Genomic DNA, 16,456 nt, shown 5'->3' with positions numbered 1-16,456 from the left:
AGTAATCTGCTGCAATGAAATAAAGTTTCTTTCCTGAAAAAAATTGGAAAAGGAGTTTCAAAAGTCTTCACGTCACAAGTATTCAAAAGAAATTATTAGACACCCTGAATAATCAAGTAACAGGTAGTTCTATCCAGAAGCCTACAATATAGCATTCATATATTTGGCAGACGATATGGCACATCATACCAGGCCTAATCACCCAAAGTTAGCCAAAATTTAATTGCACATGCAAAGAAAATATTCCCTCCTGAAAAAAATAAGGACCAAGTACTATTAAGAGTTCCTGATAAAATAAGCACCATGAATTTAAGTAGTAATGACTAGCTTTATCATCAAATACTTTAATAGCTTATTATACCAACAATTTTTATTTTCTCTGTATTAATATGAACTGCACCAATGTACTCTGTTGCTATTTCAGATAGTTAAAAACATCCGAATGATCTAACCTTCTAAAGGGACAATCATTTCTTTCTGAAAAAAATTTAACTTAAAGTGCATTTAGGGGACAAAGTTACAGGATGAACAGTTAAATTAAAACTTGTTTCTGTAATTATAAAGATACTGCAATGACTACCCCGAGAAGACCAATTAGTTATGCATCAATTTAATTGCTATCACAAATAAATATATACCACAGAATAACATTAATGTTTTAGGGAAATTGCAGTGATAAAAGTATCAAAAGCATATAATTCTGCCATTCTCATGCACTGCAAATATTGCTTGTGTGAAAACTTGTAACAGGCCAGCTTTAATAGCAAGCCAATATGTCACTATGAACATATTTACTTTAACTACATCAATTATTGCAGATATACTCAAAGCAAGCAAAATACTCATATTTATTGCATTACATAGTTAGGCTTAGGCTTCCTAGTCTGAAAGCCTTATAAATATGGAGACCTATTCTTATGGATAATTGTGTATTTACAAAAGAATAAGTCTATATCTTGATGGCTAGAACTTATCATAGATACAAGTTATTATTCAAAAGTCAAATATAACTGCTGGTTAGACTTGTTTCAGTAAAGCTACAAATATTCTGTATTTAGATCAGACTGAAGATTTTCTAAACACTACATAGTGTGGCAGAAATAAACTGTTTAATTAATATTAAACCGCCCCCTACTGTATTGTGCCAAAAAGCTTAAAATCATCACCATAGTTTAGTACTTTTTGATTTTTATAGAATAACAAGAAAACGTAGCTACAAAAGGTAACGTGAGAAACTTCTCCATTTCAGAATGGACCCTTGCAATAATGTATCAGCATTCTCTGCTAAATGAAGCACCACTCTTTTACAAGAGAATTTACTAACAAAAGAATATGAAGTGATTAGTGTAGACACCTAAAGACTAATTCTTGCCCACTGAGTAAGAAGTTATAGGTATAACCACAATCAATTACTAACCTAACATATGCACTAAATAACAAATTAGAAATGAATACATGGCAAAATTGTAAGCCTTTCAGCAAAAGAAAATTAAGACTAACTCTATTCTATTGCTTATATTACTCTATGGATATCTATAAAATAATAATAATAGCAACAACGTAACAGGCAGCATGACTTCTGTGAGGAGATTGTAATTTCTCCCTGTGACCACATGGGTTCCTCCTGGTCCTCTAGTTTCCTCCCACATTCCAAAGACATGTGGGTTAGGGTAAGGAAGTTGCGGGTATGAATGTTGGCACTGGAAGTATGGTGACACTTGCGGACTGTCCCCAGCAAATACTTGGCCTGTGCTGGTTATTGATGCAAATGACATTTCACTGCAATTTTCAATCTGCATCTGACAAAAATAAAGCTAATCTTTTAAATTTATGTATATGCTATCACACAGCCTATGTAACCATTAGCTATTCAGTAGTTTGGCCCTCTCAGTGACAGAAACAACTTCTACCCTCCGTTTTATTTATCCAGCCTGCGTTGCAACTTTCTGGTTCATAATGACTAAATTTTTAAAACTTTTCAAACTGAGTTTCTGCCATCTTAGAATTTGTTTTTCTGAAAAGAAAACTAAATAATCAATATAAAATACAATATTAACAATCAAGTTTAATATTTTAGTAAATTTCAAAGCAGAGTAGTTTGGAAGAGAGAATAAAATTTTATCATTGTCACCATTGCTTCAATCTGATTGGCAAGTAGAATATTTTTCTTAAAATCAATATAATTTTAATATTTAAACTTGCTCATTAAATTTATGTTGCGCACAAAACTAGTCACCACTTTGTTCACCCACTGTGCATAGCTATTTGAAATATGCAAATACATTTATTAAAAGAGTTCATTAAACTCAGAGCAACTTACTGGAAGTCTGAGCTTATGCTAAACAGCCAAACTGAGTATGTAACTACTAAAAACAAGCGTTGGTTATGCAGCTTAGCTTCAGATTGTCTTCTTTCAAAATTTATGAACACGGTTGAACTCAATTTCTTTCTGAGGCAGATTTAATCAAGGAATTGACTGACTAACAGCAGCAACTAAAATAAAAGCAATAAAATCATGCTTACAGCACCTGGAATGGTACTCACATGAATAATAAATCGATTATCTTTTTGCTCAGAAGCTTAGTCCATATGTATGTTCAATGAGTCAAAACAACCACCCCTTCCCAAATGCTTTGGGAGATCCTTAAATGAAAGGACAAAATGATGAAGCTTCGAGTTTACTTTACTGAGAATGGAGCAGCTGATAGTAAGGAAGTGTCCCTCAAGGACAAACTCTCCTTTGGTCCAAGGCCCACTTCTATTCATTAAGCTCTGAGTTTATCCTGGACAAAGTCATTGCTGTAAGTCCGTCAGTGGAAAATTAGCAACACAGTGTCACCGACACTTGCATCCTTAGCTTCTTAGTCACACAAAATAAAAACAAAGAAATGTTTCTGCTACAGAAATACAAACCTTAAAACATAAAACTAATGGGGTCAAAGCTTCCTACAATTAGGAAGACAATGATAAACAAAAAAAAGCAAAGCAGCATTTTGCTCCAGATGTAAGGGGGTGGGGGAAATTTGCAGATTCCAAACGAGGGAATATGCTTAACTTGATTTTCTGATTAGAAGAAAATAGAAGGTCAAACCCAAGTGCTGCAGAAGACCTGTTCTGAACGAGAAAACAACTCCAACAGAACATAGAAAAGTCTATCATGCCATTTTAGAAGTCGTTCTAATTTATACAGAAAATAAATATCAAAATATAGCAATTTTGCCTTTTCTTTTGGTTTACCAGATTCTGAGAGTAGGAATTCACAGCATTGGAGTTTCCTTCCACCGATGAAATTGGATCATCATGTTGGGAATTAGTGAACACCAGTGACTGAGAGAGGTTTGCCTGTTGGGGTGCTTCACTCGAGTTGTTTTCTGTTACAGTACCAGTTGAAGGCTTTTGAAGCAATGTTGCTAGATCAGTGCTTAAAAAAAGATAAATTTATTTTCAGACCTTTTAACAGGTTCTGTAAGGACTGCAAATGGATTCAGGAGGCACTAGTAACATTTTAGGTTCAAGATAATTTTTTTTTGTTTAAAAGCCTGGTCTTATAATCCTGACATAGCTATCCAAAATGAAAAACTGTGCATTTTTTTTAAATTAGGGAAATAATTTTAATAAATGAAAAAGATTTGCAACCAGCAAGTTCAGTGTAATATCTTATTAAATCACATGCTAATCAGCATGGTATTACATAAAAGTCCAAGCAAGGAAAAGCTAGAGGATAGTGGGCATTCTTCAAGGTTGTTTGATTCTGTTGTCAAAATATTAGCCGTTGAGTAAAACAGAAGCAGCGAAGGCACACAGACACACAAAATTAAGTCATCGTCTTTAAAGTAAAGTATGTTGAAACCTTACAAACAGAATATTCGGTGGAGGGAGGTTAACATGTAGAACTACACGCTGTCTGCGATTACTTTTATATTGGTACAGAAACAAGACTAAAAAGTATTCTATCCCAAAAGCAAGCAATAATTGGAATACAAATGTTTTTATTGATTTACTATTGTGTTCGTCCGATTTTCTTAAAGATGCTTTTTAATTTAATATTTATCAACCCATTCAGGAGCACAATGCAGATCATTTTCTATAAATGCTCTTGATCATAGCTGCTGCAGCCAAACAAGCATTAACGATGTATTTTAACTAAACCTGCAAAATGCAGATTATTTAAACAAAATAAACAAAAATAATTTCTGAAGTATCATTTAAAAAAATTAAAGAGTAATTTAGTAGATGCAGTGAGTTATGTGAAAAGGTTACATCTTGGACATAATGCAATCAACTTAGCCCAAATTAGCCATCAGCAAAATACTGCTGCAACTGAAAAATGAAAATCTTTAACTTGAACCTTGGTTTTATTTTAAATTATTTCAAAAGCTATTTCAAGTAAAAGCAATAAATGTATGAAGTTAAAGGAAAATTGTTAGCTAAAAAATCAGAATTTAATTGCCTTTCTAGTGCGTTTCAAATCATATTCAGAAGGTCATTCAAAATAACTATTAATATATAATCACAATAATCAATTCACAATTGATTATCATACTGCCATTCCAAATTTTAATGGTCGTTTTAAAATATATATGTCAGTATCTTGCACAATCCAGACATTTCAGAATAATATGCATATTTAGTGGTTAATCAATGCAAAAGAAAGACTACATTTCATACCTTGATCCAGGTATGGTTTGGCTGTCCATTCCTGCAGCAGTGGAGGCTGTAAATACTTTTGTTTCTGTAAGCTGCTTAAAAAAATTCACATGTAAAAGGATTATTCATGCCCACAAACCCACTTTTAAGACAGTACTAGCTTCTAAACACACACCATTAAGTTCCCCTAAAGGACAACTGAACTAACCACTTAACTGATCACTTGTTGGGAAAGCCTATGATTCAGATCTTTATTTGGAATAAGTTGATTTCACTACCATCTGCTAAGGGCGAAAGCAGAGCTATCTATCTGCAAATCACTATTTTCAAGATCTTTCAAAAAGTTTTCAAAAAGTAGTCAAAAATGGACATAAGTAGATTTTATTCTGGTTGTCAAAAAACATTTGAAAAATCAACAGCACATTACAGGCCTTTCAGCCCACAATGTTGTGCCGACCATGTAACCTACTCCAAAAACTGCCTAGAATTCCCTATCGCATAGCTCTCTATTTTTCTGAGCTCCATGTACCTATCTAATAGTCTCTTGAAAGAATCTATTGCATCTGCCTGTACCACCGTCACCAGCAGTGCATCCACGCACCCACCACTCTCCGTGTGAAAAACTTACCTCTGACATTCCCCCTGTACCTACTTCCAAGCACTTTAAAACTATGCCCCCTTGTGTTAGCCATTTCAGCACTGGGAAAAAGCCTTTGGCTTTCCACACAGTCGATGCCTCTCATCATTTTATACACCTATACCAGGTCACCTCTCATCCTCCATCGCTCCAAACAGAAAAGGCCAAGTTCACTCAATCTGTTCTCATAAGGCATGCTCTCCAATCCAGGCAACATCCTTATAAATCTTCCCTGCACTCTCTCTATTGTATCCACATCCTTCCTGAAATGAAGTGACCAGAACTGAACACAGTACTCCAAGTGGGATCTAACCAAGGTCTTAAGTAGCCTTAACATTACCTCACGGCTCTTGAGCTCAATCCCACAGCTGATGAAGGCCAACACACCATGCGCCTTCTTAACACTGTCAGCCTGCAGAGCAGCTCTGAGTGTCCTATGGACGTGGATCCCAAAATCTCACTGATCCTCCACACTGCCAATAATCTTACCATTAATATTACATTCTGTCTTCAAATTTGACCTACCAAAATGAACCACTTCACACTTATGTAGGTTGAACTCCACCTGCCACTTCTCAGCCCAGTTCTGCATCCTATCGATGCCCCGCTGTAACCTCTAACAACCCTCAACTTTAGTGTCATCCGCAAACCTGCCCTTCTACTTCCTCATCCAGGTCATTTATAAAAATCATAAGGAGGAGGGGTCCCAGAATAGATGAATGCAGAACACCACTGGTCACGTCCTCCATGCAGAATACAAACTATCAACAACCACACTTTGCCTTCTGTGGTCAAGCCAATTTTAGATCCACAAAGCAAGGTATCTTTGGATCCCATACCTCATTACTTTCTGAATGAGCCTCACATAGGGAACCTTATCAAATGTCTTACTGAAATCCGTACACTACATCCATTGCTCTACCTTCAATGTTTTTTGTTACATCCTCAAAGAATTCAATCAGGTTCGTAAGGCATGACTTGCCCTTGACAAAGTCATGCTGACTATCCCTATTCAGATTATCTCTCCAAATGTTCATAAATTCTGCCTCTCAGTATCTTTTCCAACAACTTGCCCACCACTGAATTAAGACTCACTGGTCTATAAATTCCTGGGTTATCTCTACTCCCTTTCTTGAACAAGGGACCGTTTGCAACCTTCCAATCCTCTGGTACTTCTCCCGTCCCTACTGATGATTCAAAGATCATTGCCAGAGGTTCAGCAATCTCCTCCCTACAGTAGCCAGGGGTATATCTCATCTGGTTCTGGCAATTTATCTAATTTAATACCTTTTAAAAGCTCCAGCACATCCTCTTTCTTAATGTGTATGCACTCAGGCATTTCAGTTCGCTGTAAGTCATCCCCTCAATTGCCAAAGTCCTATTCACTGGTGAATACTGAAGCAAAGTATTCATTAAGTACCTGCACTATCTCCTCCAGCTCCATGCACTTTTCCACTCGCACTCCTGAATGGTCTTATTCTCAACCTCTTGTTCTTCACATACTTGTAGAATGCCTTGGGGTTTTGCTGAACCTTGCTCACCAAGCCCTTCTCATGGCCCCTTCTAGCTCTCCAATTTTCATTCTAGAGCTCACTTCTGACACCCTTGCAATTTTCTAGAGCTCTCATAGTATCTAGTTTCTTGAACCTTTAATAAGCTTTTGTTTCCTTCTTAACTAGATTTTCTACATCCTTTGTACACCATGGCACTTTTACCCTACCATCCTTTCCCTGCCTCAATAAACATACCTACGCAGAAGGCCCTGCAAATGTTCCCTGAACATTTGCCACATTCCTGCCGTGCGCTTTCCTGAGAACATCTGCTCCCAAGTTCCTGCATAATAGCATCACATTTCCCCTCCCCAATTAATTGTTTTCCCAAATTTTCTGCTCCTATTCCTCTCCAGTGCTATGGTAAAGGAGATAAGAGCTGTGATCACTACCTCCAAAATGCTCTCCTTCCGAAAGATCTGACACCCATCCAGGTTCATTTCCCAATACCAGATCAAGTACAGCCTCTCCTCTAGTTGGCTTATCTACATAATTGCATCAGGAAACCTTCCTGAACACACTTAACAAACTCCACCCAATCTAAACCCCTTGCTCTAAAGAGATGTCAGTTAATATCAGGAAAGTTAAAAATCAGCCATCACAACAACCCTATTATTATTGCATCGTTCCAGAATCTGCCTCCCTAACTGTTCCTCGATGTCTGTTACTATTCCGAGGGGGGGGGTCTCTAAAAAACACCCAGTAGAAATACTGCTTCTGTTTCTGACTTTTACCCACAATGACTCAGTAGACCATCCTTCCATGACTTCCTTCTTTTCTGTAGCCATGATACTATTCCTGATTAACAATGCCCCCAATGAGTTTGAGTTGGCAGCAACATCTCAACCTCTATCACACTGACAACTGGTGCCCATCCACGACTGTATTCAGCCCACTGCTGTTCATACTACTGACACACGACCAAATTGCCAGATCCAACTACAATGGTATCATTAAGTTCACTGATGATACAACAGTGGTTGGCCTCATAAGCAACAATGATGAGTCAACACATAGAGGAGGTAGAAATACTTGTCAAATGCTGTGAGAACAACCCAAGTATCAATGTGGACAAAAACATGATTATGGACTTCAGGAAGGCACAGGCTAACCACTCTCCATTGCACAATGGCTCTGTCATGGAGAGCATAAAGTTCCTTGTGTGCACATAACTGCCAATCTAACCTGGACCTACAATGTATTGATTGAGTCACAGGGTAATCCAGTGCGGAAACAGGCACTTCAGCCCAACTCGTCCATGCAGATAAAGGTGACCACCTAAACTAATACCACTTGCTCATGCTTGGCACATATTCCTCACAGCATCCCTATTGATGTGTCTATCTAATGGGGAATATACCTGAGGGAGTGCTTTAAAAATTCATGCAGTAAAAAAAACACAGCAAAATTATTGGCAAGTCTAGAGTTAAATTGGATTCTTTTGTGTAAAAATATCAAACAAACTCAACAAGTTATGACTCTGCAGGAACTCAAAAGATCACAAAATATGCAATTACTTTTACCATTCCCCTGGAAACGACAGCTCTGTCACAGATCACTAATGCACTAGCAGAATAGCATGTGTAATGTAGTTATTTAATACCTAGATTAGAGATAGTGTTCCTTTTGCTCTCCCTGTATGGATTATATTAGCGTCAATGTCAAATCACAAGATATTTGCAACAGCTGTTATTAATCAAAAGACAATTTTCAACTTAACTAAATTTACTACAGTATACTAAATTGGCTAAAAGATTGAATTGCATTCATGTGGAACTTAAGCATTTTCCTGGATACATGAGAAAAACTAAACCGTGATGTAATTGAATCTAAATGATTCACTCAAAAACTATGAATCATTGCTTAGTATAACTAACCCTTTTACTGACTGTGCAAAATGCAATAAACAAACTGTATCATTCCAACAATCTTGAAGTAGCAAAAAAGTAGATTAAAATTATTTTTATTTATAAATATGACTCATACTTACATCTTCATTCCAGTCATCACTGACCCAGTCCTCCATGGAATTTTGCCAGGTACCTGAAAAACAAATATATACACATGTACACAATTCAGCAAAACAAACTGAAATTTTGCAACGTTCAAAATAAAAAAATGTTTTAAACAAATATATTCCTACCCGTTCCATTGTTTTGACCTGATTCCCAAATTTCAGCTGTCTCATCAGTTGCTGTAGAATCTGGGTAGTCTGCAGGGTTGAAGGTTCTGTACATTTGAAAAAAACCACTAATTGAAATCAACTGTTTGATAATTTAAACATTCTCCAATCATTTTTAAAGAAGCTATTCACTATTAGTTACCATTTAATTGTTTAATAAATTAGCATTTACCTGAAGATACAGATAGATATTTTACTATTTAAATACATAGACAAACTAATATAAATTGATGGCCTCAAAAATTATACTGAAGTTGTAGAATTTATTCCTTGGTCATTATTGTAAAAGTCTCATCTTTTAATCAATATATCCATTTTAGCAGTTCAGTGAGCATAGCTGAATATCCATCGCTCAAATTAATGTGCTTGTCCTGAAAGTACACAGTGTAAAAGTTAATAAAATTTATTTATAAAGTACAGGTTTATACAGAACCAGAATGTTCTCTGTGGAATTGAATGCATATTTCAAGGAGAAAATACAACCATGTTTTAAAATATGCAATTGTGAAATCTTTTTCACTCTATTCCCCCATACCATTTGCTTGTTTTAGATTATGAGGACACTCAGTCCTCATTTACTGTCATTTAGAAATGCATGCATTAAAAAATGATACAATGTTCCTCCAGAATGATATCATAAAAGGACAAACCAAGACTAAAACTGACAAAACCACATAATTATAACATTTAGTTACAACAATACAAAGCAATACCGTAATTTGATAAAGAGCAGACCATGGGCATGGTAAAAAAAAATCCTCAAACTCCTGATCGACTCATCATCGAACACAGGCAGCAGAAGGAAGAAACTCTCCCTGCCATGAACCTCCAAGCGCCGACAACTTGCCGATGCATTGGAAGTACCCAACCGCAGCTGACTGAGTCCGTCCGAAAACTTTGAGCCTCTGACCAGCCCCTCCAATACAGCTTCTCCAAGCATCATCCTCTGCCGAGCGCTTCGACCCCGCCCCGGCAGACGAGCAACAAGCAAAGCCGAGGACTCCGGGCCTTCTCCTCCGGAGATTCTGGACCACACAGTAGCAGCAGCAACGAAGCAGGCATTTCAGAAGTTTCTCCAGATGTTCCTCCGTGCTCTCATGTCCGTCTCCATCAAATCACTACTGTGCATGGCACCCTACTTGACAAATAACAGACATCACCACCAGAGTGGCCACTGCGAGCTGCGGCGCGGTGCCATCTTCTCCTCACGCGTTTTGTAAACAAAATGATTCAAACACCCATTGACATAGTTCTCCAGCCATCAAAAACAAACTTAATAATTTCAATAGCATTTTAAACAGGAGATAACTGCTCTGATGCTAGCACAGGAGTTCTCTGCTTGGTCCAGATATAATTTCACATAATGATTAGCATTTCAGTACAAATTAGATATTGCTTTGCACATCATGGCATGAAAAATGAATCAAGTCATATGCTACATTAAAGTTGATGCAGTTCAATACATCACCTCCTCAACAATAACCAGTCAAAAACTAACATAATTTAATTCGCATTTAATAACGTAAACAGAAAGAGAATCACAGCACCAAAGGACAAAGAGCTTTAGGAAAAAGAAACAAAACTCTGAATACAATTTTCTAGTTTTTCCCTCAGAGTCCCTTTATATTGTCTTCATCATTTACATCTTTCTGCACCAATGTGCAATGAAGCACCCATTCCTTTCTCAATATAATCAGTAAGAGTGAATTATAATGAATTACACTAAATTTGACAAGAAAATTTGAAAAGTATGAAGTAAATTCTGTTGTGAAAATCTAACATTTAATGGAATAAGCAATTTTAGTAATCCAAGTTTTAAACAATTCAGAATCAGACTTCAGTTTGATATGCTTACCCCATTCCTTGCGCTGAAAATCTTGCTGCTCCCCTACCTCTACTACGCCCACTATATCCTGTAAATTTAACAAAATGGTAATTAAATGTACAAAATTAACTTGTGGCTCCAGGTTCTCAAACTGTAATCCAACATCAACACTGACTTTACTCGATGGAAAACACAGAATTAAGAGGCAGCAGCTAACTGGCAAACTTTATCCTTGATTGGGAGATGTTAGGGTCCTAAGAAATAACCATTATTAACAGGATAAAACATTTTTGGATGTAAACCACCAGGATGCCAGGATTCTATCAGTGCTTGAACAGCAGTCTGCATTTCAGAGTGCATCACCAACCATTTAAGTGTATCAGTGCACAGAATTCCTAATTAAAAGACTCATTGTCCTTGCACCCCCTCACAAGACTTCATGAAGATCAGGCAGGTTTATCAGAAAAATTTCAGAATTGATCAGAATAAAAATAACTACACAAGCAGTGGCTAAACTACCAACGTCACCATTTAATTTAAATGCTGAAGATGGTTGTCAATATTTAAAAATCAAATTCAATGTGCAGTAGTAGCTGAAGGCAAAGTGATGCAAATATATCACAAAAGTCAAGAACTTTACAGGAAAGTTGACCATTCTATTTCACAATAAACTGCAAATTCAAGCTTTGGGAAGGACAGAAGAAACCAAAACGATTTGTATGGATAATTAATCTCTAAAAAGGATTAATAAACAAGCAACACACAGAAAATGCTGGAGGAGCTCAGCAGGTTAGGCAGCATCTATGGAAAAAGAGTACAGTCAACTTTTCAGGCCAAGTCCCTTCATCAGATCTGAGGAAAAAAAACAATGAGGAGTCAGAATAAAAAGGTGGGGGGGGGGGAAGTAGAAACACAGGATGATAGGTCAGACGGGGATGGGGTGTGGAAAGGGGTGAAGAGCTGGGAGATTGATTTGAGAAAGAGAGAGCTGGAGAAGGAGGAATCTGGTAAGAGAGGACAGAAGGCCATAGAAGAAAGAAAAGGGCGAGGAACACCAAAGGGAGGTGATGGGCAGGTAAGAAGATATGGTGAAATAAGGAAATGAGAATGGGGAATGGTGAAAGGGGAGGGGGGTCATTCAAGGAATTTATGTTCATGCCATCATGCAATAATAACTGTTGCTCCTCCAACCCAAGTGCAGCCTCATCACGACAACAGAGACGGCCATGGGATGACACGTTGGAATGAGAATGGGAAGTGGAATTAAAATGGGCGGCCACTGGAAGATCCTGCTTTTTCTGGTGGAAGGAGCATTCCAGAACTAAGGAGATGTCCTCCTCCTTCAAAGAAAGGGGCTACCCTTCCTCCACCATTAACGCTGTCCTCAACTGCAATCTCCTTCATTTTGTGCACATCCGCCCTCACCACCCCATTAGGGATAGGGTTCAACTTATCTTCATCAATCACCCCAGCCATAATTCTTCATAACTTCTGCCATCTCCAACGGATCCCATCACAAAGCACATCTTTGTGTCTCACCCCCACTTTCAGCTTTCCACAGGGATCACTCCCTACATAACTCCCTTGCCCATTTGTCCCTCCCCACTGACCTCCCTCCTGGCATTTATCCTTGCAAATGGTACAAGTACTACAGCTGCCCCTACACCTCCTCCCTCACTACCATTCAGGGCCCCAAACAGTCCTTCCATGTGAGGCGACACTTCACCTATGAGTCTGTTGGGGTCACTTACAGTATCCGGTACTCCCAGCGTGGCCTCTGGCATATCGTTGAGACCCGACATAAATTGGAAGACCACTTTGCTGAGCACCACTTCTCTGTCCGCCAGAAAAAGCAGAATCTCCCAGTGGCCAACCATTTTAATTCCACTTCCCATTCCCATATGTCAGTCCATGGCCTCCTCTACTGTCACGATGAGGTCACACTCAGTTTGGAGGAGCAACACCTTGTATTCCCTCTGGGTAGCCTCCAACCTGATGGTGTGAACACAGATTTCTCGAACTTCCGGTTATCTCTCCACACACACTCCCACCATCGCCACTCCCCTCTCTCACCATATCTCCTTATCTGCCCATCACCTCCTTCTGGTGTTCCTCCCCCTTTTCTTTCTTCCATGGCCTTCTGTTCTCTCCTATCAGATTATCCCTTCTCCAGCCCTGTATCTCTTTTACCAATCAACTTCCTAGCTCTTTACTCCCCCGCCCCTCCGATTTCACCTATCACCTTGCATTTCTTCCTCCCCTCCCCCAACTTTCTTATCCTGATTCCTCATATTTTTTCTCCAGTCTTGATGAAGAGTCTCGGCCCGAAATTCCGACTGTACTCTTTTCCATAGATGCTGACTGGGCTGCTGAATTCCTCCAGCATTTTGTGTATTTTGCTTGGATTTCCAATATCTGAATAAACAGCTTACATTCAACATATGTTTTAAAGTATATTATAGGATGAAGGATTACCAGGGAAAGAGCAGACACCATTAGATACTAAAGGAGTAATTGCGCTTGGAGACAGAGACTGTAGAACATGGGTGCTAAATAAATACGTTTTATTCATATTCCTCAAGGACATTGTGGCTGGAAATTTTACAGGAAGCAGCAGAACTTCTGAAACGTTACCATTAAAAGCAGGCTTTTCTTCCCCCCCCCCCCCCACCCCACCAGGGCCTGATGAGATTTCTAAGGCTGCAATAAGTTACAGGAAGATATTGCTGGGGCTCCAGCAGAAATTTTTAAATCTTTGTTAACCACAGGTGAGGAACTAGATGATTTATAATCAATAACTGCGCTACTTTTATTCCAGAAAGCAGCACAGACAAACCAGGTAATTACAGGCCTGAGAATCTAATAAGTTAAAAGGAAGCTGTTGGCTAAAGTTGAGAGACAGGATAAATCTACAGTTGGAAAGTCAAAATCAGTGATTAATCAAAATATAATCAGCATGATTTTTGTAGGGGAAGACCTAATCTAATCAACTGAACATCTCTTAAGTGCAAACAAAGTGTACTGATTTGATGCAAGTGACATGGATAATGTAGTCAACAGGGACTTTGGTTAGGCTTTTGACAAAGGGAGACAAACGGGAGCCACAGCAAGCTGGCAAAATGGATTCTAACACTAGCTTGGCAGATCAGCTAAGAAAGGGAGCAGATACTTTGTGCTCCACATTTGATTACTCAAGGTGAATTCCTCAACTGATTTTGCTTTACCCCAGAAATTGTACAAGTTTTGGATGGGAAGGTTCACACGGTGATTTCCGCAAGTTATTATGAGACTTTGAGCCAATGGCTCTTTTGCACATATTAATACCTTATTGACACTTGTGGCAGCATGTCATTACAAAATAAAAGATAACTAAACAGGAGTTCTAAAGTATTCTCACCTCTGCCACGTGCACGCCTACTTCGTTCTGAGTGCCGATCACCAGGGCTGATGTCCACACCATTTTCTTCAAGCCTGTCTGCAATTTGAAAATTAGAAATTTCAACAACAGTAAAGACACATTTATCAACTGGATTACTTTTACATCTTCTGTGCTATACTTACATTCCCTCCCGCGACTTGCTTTTCCCCGTCTAGTAGAGCTCCCACGAACCTGACTGGTTTCTTTATCTCCACGCTTATTTTTTTCCTTATTTTCCAGATTATCCTTTACAGTTCCAAGACTCTTCTTTTTACCTACAGTCTCCCATGAGTTCTGCATGAAAACATACCTGCAAGTTACTTGTGTAACAATTCGTTTTAGATTTTAAAAAAGTGAATTTACATGAAGAGAATACTAGAGTGGATATATTATTAGTATCAAAATACAAGTGCATGCGAAGCCCCAGAAGTTTTCACCAGCCCACTTGAATTCATTATTTCATTACAAGGAGTCAATTAGTCAATCAAATAACATTCATCATTCATAGCCAGCTCCTTCATGATACAGCCTTCCCTGCTTTCAAATACATCTTCAAGAGGATGTGCCTCCAGAGAGCAGCAGCCATTACCATCAGGGACATGCTTTCTTCCCATTACTACCATCAGGAAGGTGGTACAGGAGCCTGAATGATTCAGAAACAGCTATTTACCCTCTGTTATCAGACTTCTGAATTGTCCAGAACAATATCTCATTATCTGTTTGCTTGCATTTATTTTTGTAATTTATGGTAATTTTATGTCTTTGTATTGAACCGCTGCACCAAAACAACAAGTTTTCCATTATATAAGACAGCGATAATAAACCTGATTACCATTCCCTCAACGTTATCCCATGTATTTTTCCAAGAATGCAGCCAAAGTAATCAGAAAAAATAATTGTTGCATCTCTTAAAATTGATCAGATACAGCCAAACAAAGCCCCAAAATCATATTTCTAATATATCAGTTCAAACAGTCATAAACATTTAATACTTAAACTGCTTCAAATAACTCTACTACTTCAACAACCATCCTTTTATTTCACGATTAGTTTGGGAACCAACTTAGAGGAGCTGGTGTCAGTGCAGGGATTGGTGGTGAAGAGCGCAGTGGAAGGTACTCAAATTTCTCAAAAAAGTGCCATTGTACCTGTCACAATATATTATTTGAACAGTCCGTAATACAGAACTAAACTAATTTACAGTCGGCAGATTGCAGAGCAAGAGAATTACTGTTACAAGATCAAATGAAGTACTTTACTTGTTTGATCTAAGAACAGTAGAAGGCAAGAGAGAAATGCCAATCACATTACTGGTGTGGTCCATACACTCTTAACGCCAATTGTACAAGGATGGCTTTTTTTTTTAAATGCATAAAGAAATGATAAAACAGTTTCAACAATGCATACATATTCAGCTGATACCTCCAAACCAAAGAAGACTAGTGTCTTCTGAAATCACTTTCCCTGAAGGATCCTCTTGTGCTTATGCCCATTCCAAGAATATCTTTGCTCAGTTAAGGCCATTGTTACCATGGTGACAGTAATACAGGGATCCATGTCCATTATTTCCAATTACATGGCCCTTCAGAGGACTTCTGATATCACCTTCAATATATAGTTACTAAGTAATTGTAATTATGTACCACATGTTAAATCCTTGCCTTAATTCAAGTTGATGGTTACCATAGAAACAGTCTTGCTGACTTTTTGAAAATGTTATTTGGATCCAGTGTTCCCCTTTGCCACATAAACTAGCTGAGTGTGTTGCTTATTTGAGTTTTGTTATCCCATTATAAAAGTCAGGCTCGACTTGCATGATGGAGTAGAGATCCTCTTTGTACTACAACATACTTTATCGAGTTATGTTGAATCACATGCAAATTAAACACTCCCAACCTCAAAACTTTAAACCAAACAGAAACAATGAGAGAGGCACATGGCATAGAAACAGGTCCTTCAGCCCACCATGAGCATGCTGACCTCTAATCTCATTGCCTAACACTATTCTTCTATGCCTTAAGTGCTGGGGAGTGTCTCTACCTCCACCACCCTCTCAGGGCAATCCAAACTCCAACTACCCTCAAGATGGTACACTACTCCTGTCTAAATTCCTTGTCCTAAACCAAGGTTCTCTTTTGTTCTTGATCCCGTGACGCCACATTTAAGGTCCAGTGGGTCACATCCTCTGATCCTCAAT

General features: G+C 38.2%; 1 protein-coding gene across 10 annotated transcripts in view; it reads right to left on the bottom strand.

The window, feature by feature from the left end:
• The window catches only part of ubap2a (ubiquitin associated protein 2a), a 90,349-nt gene that overhangs the window by 52,104 nt on the left and 21,789 nt on the right, over positions 1-16,456 (bottom strand). For 8 of the 10 annotated variants that reach the window (XM_063042756.1, XM_063042757.1, XM_063042752.1 and 5 more), the window contains exons 5-11: positions 14,403-14,553; positions 14,239-14,316; positions 10,872-10,929; positions 8,978-9,063; positions 8,825-8,877; positions 4,669-4,742; positions 3,238-3,421 (exon numbers count right to left, since the gene is read on the bottom strand). In XM_063042756.1, the coding sequence (XP_062898826.1) occupies positions 3,238-3,421; positions 4,669-4,742; positions 8,825-8,877; positions 8,978-9,063; positions 10,872-10,929; positions 14,239-14,316; positions 14,403-14,553 (684 nt within the window). The remainder of the gene's footprint in view (positions 1-3,237; positions 3,422-4,668; positions 4,743-8,824; positions 8,878-8,977; positions 9,064-10,871; positions 10,930-14,238; positions 14,317-14,402; positions 14,554-16,456) is intronic. The other 2 variants (XM_063042751.1, XM_063042758.1) reach the window with 1 other exon arrangement.

The sequence above is a fragment of the Mobula hypostoma genome, chromosome 3 (genome assembly GCF_963921235.1).
Source record: "Mobula hypostoma chromosome 3, sMobHyp1.1, whole genome shotgun sequence".
Classification (NCBI taxonomy): Eukaryota; Metazoa; Chordata; class Chondrichthyes; order Myliobatiformes; family Myliobatidae; genus Mobula; species Mobula hypostoma.
Note: the sequence above shows the minus strand (reverse complement) of the source record. Positions and strands in the feature narration are given on the sequence as shown.